Consider the following 8,536-nt stretch of genomic DNA (forward strand, 5'->3'; position numbering starts at 1 on the left):
AAACTCTTCTTGCAGATAATGTCTTCGCTGAGGTTATCTAGTTCAAGTATATAAAGTGTACAGATCTGCTCCTCTTTATGTAGATGGTTTCTTTTTATCATACAATTCAAAGTCAATTCAGAATGGTGTAAGGTCTGATGAGTCAATTGTGTGTTAACTTCTGTCCGCTTGCAGGAGAGAGGGTCTGTAACTTTCCGCTTAGAAACTGCAGATTTGGCAACCTGAAGCAAAGACCCCACAGTAACGCCGCCTTCCTTATGCTGTGACTTGCATAACAAAAGAGTTTTAGGTGTTTATTACACTAACAGTCCCATATATGAATTTAGTTCTCCTAAAAGTTATAGTATTTCCCTTCCTAGCGTTTCTTCTGATGCTTTGCTTCCTGAAGCATCATCCTCATTAGAATAATTTCCTGAATCTCGACTGCTCTGTTTAGAGTGTTTGTAGTCATCAAAATCAATTTGATTTACTACTTCTGTGATGACAGGCTCAATTACTGAACAGTTTTCTATTGGTTCTTCTGGAGTTGACAGATAAGGACTAATGAAGAGCTGTCGTCCAAAATCCTGCAAAAAGAGAAGGAGGGAAGAAGGAAAAAACCCAAATAAATGAACATTCATACATAATATCTAAATAATGATTCTGCTTAACATTACTGTTGTACAAATCCGTCTTATTAGATTCAGTAGCGTCACGTTTTTACTTATAACATCATTTGTTTCTCTAAGTTCACAAACTCGAAGTTAGGATTGAGTTTAGTTACATTCCTATAATTGAACACTAAAGAATGATGCTAACAATCTTAACTCTTCTGCTGTGCTCACAGTTGTCAATCATCTATAAAATTGCAATATTTCATTAGTTATAGCCTTAGGAGGCCACACAAGAACTGAAGGAAAACTCTAATTTATAACACTTCCAAAGATCACATGGTAGCACAGGGATGACAGATGTGTTTGCCAAGTCTACAAACCATTACCAATTAAAAAGCAAAGTTTGAAAGAAGAAAGGGAAAGCAAGCTGCTGCAGCAGGATACGAAGCCTTACACGGCTCTCAACAGCGTACTATTGTCTAACCTACATGCTTTAAATTTATTCTCTGATGTGGTCATTTATACCAAATCCATCAAAAAAGATTCTAAATAGCATTGTATAAACTATGATACCAGTATGCTACAGAGCAAACCAGCTAAAATGCTGCCTTACAAAGAAATTAAATTCAGATTAGCCCTTGTAAGGGATGAAACTGGTTTTAAATTACAGCTTTTTTCAGAAAGCTTTGTACACCACACATCCTAGGAGCTTCAGTGAGAAGATGACATGCATAGGGAAGACTCTACACTGCTCAGCATCAATGTTCTGAGAGACACAGCAGAAAGCACAGTGAAAAGCAGTTCTTGGTACATTTCAAAATATATCCACACTTACATGTTTGCCCTGTTCATTACAGAGCAGGATTCTTGTTAAGTACTACCTGTGCCAAGCTGAGCTGGAAATTGGACAACATCTGTCCTTTTGGAGGCCAGCGAGGGCTCTAGGTCAGGAGTCAGCAGAAGCATTTGCTGCCTGCTACACTAAAATATCCTCTCAAGACTGGGCTTGCATTTTCACCTCCTCTGATTTTTAACAGATGACAAAAAGGCTAGATCATGCTCTTCCAGATAATGCAACAGAAAAACATTTCTGTTTTCACATAGCAGGGCAAATGCACATTATCACATGCACACTCTCTGCAATGAAGAATCGTTAGCAACACTTTTGCACAGACAGAAGAAAACCATAAAAGTTAAAACATTTGTAGAATTCTAGAAATTGATACCATCATTTTTTTTTCCATAGGAATTCCTGCACTTTGTTAAAACCTATGCAGTTATTCTTGGCATACCTGTAATAACATAGGATAATAAACACTTTTTCTTAGTATTTTTTATTCTTTTTCTAAACATATATCTGCTTAATGAATAAGAAAAATACATCACAACTTACCTCTATGTTCAAAGGAGGCTGGCATGATGGAAAGAACACATATTTGATTTTATTGTAGGCTTGATACAGGACAAAAACAAGTGGTGTGGCGACAAGACAGACAGCAACCAGGGCACTTGCAAATGTTGCTAAAATGATCAGAGATGAAATCTTATCTAAAAAAGGTGAATAAAACCCATTCAGTGTAGGTATTCATCAACTACAAATATTAAAGAACATATCTCCAAATGTGCTACAGAATTATCATAAAATTTCACGTTTCTACAGTACTACACCCAACCATGATGATCACTACAAAAATGTCATTCCAATATCCTAAATAATTTTCCTAAGGAAAAAAAAAAAGGCAGCACAAAACATTTCTCCAATATAAGAACACAGGCATTTGCAGACAGGATCAGAACCAAGATCCAGTTATTCCCAGCTATATTAGTTAGATGTCCTTTGACAGCAGGACAAAAGGGCTGTACATTGACAGCTACCATGAAACACTAAACGCATATAAAACTCTTGTGCTATTGCTTGTGTAGAGGGTCTAAACCTCAAGGAACAGAAGAGGTAATTGATCAAGCTCTCTCCTTTAAAAGGACAGAGATACAGGAGTAAGAATTCCCATGGGCTATGGAGTAAGAACGAACAATTACTACAGTGACTTGGCCTGTGGTTACTTAGCCAGGAAATGAGTGCCTAGACTTGCAGGGTCTTCAGGGGCCCAAAAAGCAACTCCAATTATAAGCCTCAGATGAATACAAGGCAGCTAAAGGAGAGAAAATGGATCTTCCAGTAAGCATCTATTCCTTTCAGATGCTTATCTAAGAAGAAAACAATCTTAAGGCTACCGCAGTTATTTTCAATACCAGTAGTCTACACACAAGCTCAGCACAAGATTTTGCTTTGTCTGTATAGAAAGGCGAGATGAATTTCACTTCAGAGCTCAAACATGGCATCATCAGCTTTGCTGATGCCAAGCTGAGTGGCATAGCTGATTAGCTTGAGGGAATGGACACCTGCTGGAGGGACCCTGACAGGCTTGAGGAATGGGCCCATGTGAACCTCACAAAGTTCAACAGAGCTAAGTGCAAGGTCCTGGACCTGGGCTGGGGCAATTCGCAGTATCAGTACAGGCTGGGGCATGAAGGGATTGTCAGCAGCCCTGCAGAGGAGGACTAGAGGATGAAAAGTTGGACATGATCCAGTAAAGTGCCAGTTGTATACTGAGCTGCATAAGAAGCAGCATGGCCAGCAAGTTGAGGGATGTGATTTTCCTCTACTCAGGTGAGACCCCACCTAGAGTGCTGTGTCCAGCTCTGGAGCCTTCAGCACAAGACAGACAGGGAACTCAAGATCCAGGGAACTCAGACCCAGCAGATCCAGAGGAAAGTCACAAAAATGGCCAGAGAGTTGGAACACCTCTGCTATGAAGAAAGACTGAGAGAGTTAGGGTTGTTCTGCCTGGAGAAGGCTCCAGAGGGACCTTATTACAGCCTTTTATATTTAAAAGGGGCTTAGAAAGATAGAGAGAGACTTCATACCAGGGCCTGTAGAGACAGGACAGGATGCAACAGTTTTAGGTTTACACTGGACACAAGGAAGAAACTCTCTAGTGTAAAGCTGGTGAGACACTGGAACAGATTGCCCAGAAAAGCTGCAGAAGCCCCACTACCCAAAAGCCTCCAAGGCCAGGTCGGATCAGGCTTTCAGCAACCTGACTGAGGGGTAAGTGTTCCTGCCCACAGCAGGGGGATTGGACTAGATGATCTTTGGAGGCCCCTTCCAATCCAAACCATTCTGTAAGTCTATGGTCCGGCATTCTTATATTAACCCAGGAACTGTGGAAAACCTTCTAATAGGTTAGGCTCAGATTCAAGGACTTCGGGTTGGGACCTTATGGTAGAAGACCTTTACATGACAGAATCCAGCTTTTGATACTAAAATATTGTAGTTAAAGAAACCTTTTATCAGTATAGTCACAAGCTATTCAATGCTTAAGTCCAAGAGTCTTATAAGCTTCCTTCTCCCCTCTGCTCTTCTGCTGTGCAACATGTTCTCTGGTTCTATCTCTAACAAATAAACAAACAAACTGAAAGGAGTTTGAACATACTAAAATTAATACATACCAGGAGACACTTTACAAATAATCAAGATGAGAGAATTGAGTCTTTCTACCTCTACTTCCAGTTAGTACAAATGATCAGAGAACAAAAATTTTCTGCATTGAGATACAAGAAGGTATGGGCACGATCTGTGTGACTGTCTCTCTCAAGAGAGTCTTGAGTGTGCTGCTTGGTCATAAACAGGCTCATTTCAGTAGAAGGATATGGGGAAGACTCATAACTAAATAGTAAGATTAAAGAATTTCTCATATGAAGGTAAAAAAAAGTAACATTTGTTTCTTTTTAGCCTTGAAAAAGAAAGAGCAGCAACGACTACAATGAATCCTCAGAACTTAAGATATGAGAAAGTAGCATTATTATAATTACATTTTCTTAGCTTTAAGTCAGTTTGGTATTTATTATTTTTTCTAGTGTTACAGCCTCTTAATAGAAGATAACTGGCCAAATTAAATTCCACTTGCTTTTATATTCTGAGTAAGTGTAAACCATCTACAAACATACATTCATTTTGCACAAAGGTGAGCTTTCAGCTATAAAGTCTGACAATTTGTCTCCTTCCACTTCAGCACATGATTTTTTTAAAGTTTAATTCATTCATAGAATTAAGACCATTTCAAGAATAAAATATTATTGTAAATATGGCATTTAGTGATTCCTTGCATCCTGCTAAAAGTACCTTGGAAGTACTGGAAATTAAAGTTTGCCGATCAACAAGTCATTCTACAGAACTAAGCTTAATTCACTGTCACTACTGTTATGAATCTGAGATAATTTCTAAAACAGAGTTCTAAACTGATCAATGCAATTTTCATCAGGTCAGAACGGAAGGAGTTTGTTAGTCTAGTTAGAGCAGAAAACACAGAGCAGCAAAGTGACAGACTGCTGATATGGATCTCTGTCCAACTCAGTGCTAACTCTGCAAGGTCATTAAGTCATGCTGCAATTTTATTTTTTTTAACTAGTGAGACCTGCAAAGGCCTACAAAAGGTTAACAAATTTACTTCCAGAGGTGTAAGAATTCCCAGGCTCTTCCTACCTCCAGGTGTTTTGATGCATTCCTCTTCACTGTAACTACTGTTTTTGTTGTAAGCTTTTGAGAACGCTTGTACTTTTACACAGTACGTAGTTGAGGGTGTTAGATCAGAGACTGTCCCTATCGTCTGTTTTGTCTCTTTCATTTTGATTTCCTCCTGAAAAAGAAAAATTGGAAGAATAAGATGCACACAAACAGTATAAGAGTAATTCTGATGAGAATATTGGCCTCTGCTGAAGAAATAATTCTGTGAAAACTTAAGATGCTGTTCTGCACTTGGATTAAATAAAAGAACGAACAGAATTCTCTCTTAACCAAACACATTCAGAAAAGAAACCCAACCAAACCAACCTTACAGGCAAGAACCAACTGCTTTCACCATACTGCAAAATGAAACTTTTTCCTGTTGCAGTTTACTTCCATGTATTTACACACACACACATTTACAGATTACTGTAAAATGTTTTACTATAAGAAGCATTTCAAGAATATGAAAAGATTCATTAACATGTGAGCTAAAAGCATGCAAGACTTCATCATTTGATGATATACCTAACTATAAAACTGCAAATACAGAAGGAAGCGAATTTAAGGGGATGGAAGCTACATGAATTAAGACAGCGGACAGAGTCGTATCGTAAGAGCATCACAAGAACTCTATGACTTCTGTGCAAAAGTGAGCCATTTAGCAGCTCATACAAAATTCAGTTTTGCAATTCTGCAAATCATTATATATAGCCACATCAATGGAAAAAGATTAAAACTTCAATTACTTTGTGATAAGTATCATCTTTACCAGATTTTTTAAAGAATCTTTGAGAAAAAAACAATCCAAATCGATCACATGATTGATACACCCTATATGTACTCTTGTAAAGAAGTTTCTTGAAGAAAACTCAACAGTTAAGTCATAAATTTTATATACTGTTTTCACTAGTTCATACCTCATTATTTGATGAATTCTTCCAATAGAGAATCCGGTAAGACAAATCATATTGGTCCCTCATGACTTCACGCTCAGATCCTCCTGGAGGAGAAATCTGGATATGGAGCAAACCGTCACCACTGATGTCCACCTTTACACCAGGAGGGCCAATGTCATCTTAAGACATTAAAAAAAAGTTAAAAATTATACTTTGATTTAAATATACAACAGTTTTTTAAAAATGCATACTTAAAAGTCTATCTTAATCAATATCTTTATTCAGAATCTCGAGCCCTGAGCAATATTTTAATTATTTTATCTTTCCACATTCATATGTTGCTTCTGCAAGTTTGAGTGACATGAAATACACAGTCAGTGGGATTAGCTCTGTGCAAATCAAAGTGAAACCACTGAACACTTCTTAATCTCATCTGGATGTGGGTTCTCTTTTTCACAGATTTTTCTACAGTTAGCGTATAGCTGAAAAGTGAGAAGCATGACAATTTTGGGGTTTTTTTGCTGAATCATTTACCTGATCACTGTTATCTTTTTAAAGACTGATCTAATTTCCAAAAGTTTGGATGAGGGAAAGCTGATGTACAGGACAGCTGTTGATTCCACCTTCAGTACAAAAACCAATGGAATACTACCCTACATACTACATAAATATTTCTTGACATTTAGGACTGGTAACTTCTTTGGAAGTCAAACACTTGAGTATGGTCACACTTCACATAAAATTGAAAACGTGCAACAAAGATCTGGAGAGTGTTACACACTCTCCTAGGATGTCAAGAAGTGCTCTCCCTGTCAAAGGCACAAGTCAATATAGGGATATTTCTAGTACAATCTCATACAGTGATTAATGCCATATACTGTGAGACTATAAAATGCCATAGAATGCTTTGCAGGAAAGCAAATGGTGCGATTCTAAATGCAGTGAAATACTGGCTGTGCTAAATAGAGAAGACCATGGAAAAACTCCCATTTAACTTGATGAGGACAGGATTTCGAGCACAGTTTCTGTAGAGAAACCACGTATTCAGTTTCATTAGTCTAGCAAGTTTCTTTTTGCAAATAATAGTTTCAGGTACAAGTTTGCTGAGCAATAAAAATTTAAGAACACACATTTGCTTACTTGTTTTCAGAGGATCTACTTTCACTTCATTAGACAAACATGATTTATTAAATCCACTCTTGGCCTGCACACGGAGATAATAAAATCCAGAGGGAGTGATGAGAGATGAGAAGTTGCATTGTGTATCAGTGATATTTTCACATCCAGGTACATTAAGCCACTTCGTTGAGTAACTACTGTCGAGTTCTCTTATATACCCACTGCAAGAGATATTTTAATAGTTTTTGATGTGAGCTCCTCGAACTCTAAAAGAAAGCAAAATGTTCACTTGCACTACACAGTTTGGTTTTTCTGTTTTTGGAAGAATGGGCCTCTTAGAAATTTCTTGTATTCAGAATACTGTTTTTTCATTTATAACTGAAACAATTAAGTTAACTGGGTCAGGAAATACAAATTACAGCTTTAAATCAAGCCTCAGTACAAAAATTATACATTGGTTTTAGAAGCTTTTAAGGTCTAAGATAATAGAACTATATGAAAAATCTTAAGTCGATTGTTTTTCTGTCATGCCAGAGGAATTGCAAAAGAATATTAGAGGTATCTCTCCTCTTTATTTAGATGCTGGCTACATTATTTGTGTGACAACTGGATATTATAATACAGGTTTATAGATATGATGGAGGGTTTTCCATGTTGGGATCTGACCAGAAGTTATCAAATATGTTGACAACTGAAATCTTGAACACCTACATTTTTACTCATTCTAGTCATCCAATTTCTTCATATTCAAAAAGGTGTGAAGAAATGCAAACTCCACATCTTCTAAAAATATTACTTAGCATATATTCAGCAGTCCATTCCATCAGATATTTAGCACTCTTAAAATAGGCCTAGTACCCTAAAATTCTAGCTGTTATATGCAATCTTTTTAAAATGTCACACTGTTGCCAGATAAGGTACCCAATGTTTCAATGAATATGGTAAGCCACTTCTGCAGAGTATTTCACAACAACTTTTAATAACTATTTCCAAAGTAAGATGGATGACATTTGGAATGACATAACCTGTTTAAACAGAGATGAGGAAATTGTTTAACTCACAGGAGATACTGCACGTTGTAGCTCACATGTTGTTTATACTGATTATTCCAATGCAAATAAAATTTCATATTCAAAGCAAGAACTCTCACATTTGTTGCACAGAGTGGGTCCTTCACTGCTTGAAAAGGAAACCCACAGTTACTGAAAAGCTTTATATTATGCACAGCAATTTCCCACTGAATGGACATTTCTCATGTAAATGCTTATGGTATACTTTTAAGAATCAAAAACAAAAAAAAATTGTCTGTTTTCATTATAAAGATAGCAAATCGAAGTCTGTGTTTTACTAAAGGCTGAATA

At 37.0% G+C, this 8,536-nt stretch overlaps 1 protein-coding gene across 1 annotated transcript in view; it reads right to left on the minus strand.

Annotated features, from left to right (window-relative positions):
• Positions 1 to 338: 338 nt before the first annotated feature.
• Positions 339 to 8,536, minus strand: part of IFNAR1 (interferon (alpha, beta and omega) receptor 1) — a 19,680-nt gene continuing 11,482 nt past the window's right edge. Inside the window, exons 6-11 of the mRNA XM_009869980.1 lie at positions 8,237 to 8,351; positions 7,197 to 7,396; positions 6,078 to 6,235; positions 5,137 to 5,290; positions 1,987 to 2,141; positions 339 to 566 (exon numbers count right to left, since the gene is read on the minus strand). Coding sequence (XP_009868282.1) covers positions 339 to 566; positions 1,987 to 2,141; positions 5,137 to 5,290; positions 6,078 to 6,235; positions 7,197 to 7,396; positions 8,237 to 8,351 — 1,010 coding nt within the window. The remainder of the gene's footprint in view (positions 567 to 1,986; positions 2,142 to 5,136; positions 5,291 to 6,077; positions 6,236 to 7,196; positions 7,397 to 8,236; positions 8,352 to 8,536) is intronic.

This window comes from Apaloderma vittatum, unplaced genomic scaffold (assembly GCF_000703405.1).
Source record: "Apaloderma vittatum isolate BGI_N311 unplaced genomic scaffold, ASM70340v1 scaffold10585, whole genome shotgun sequence".
Taxonomy (NCBI): Eukaryota; Metazoa; Chordata; class Aves; order Trogoniformes; family Trogonidae; genus Apaloderma; species Apaloderma vittatum.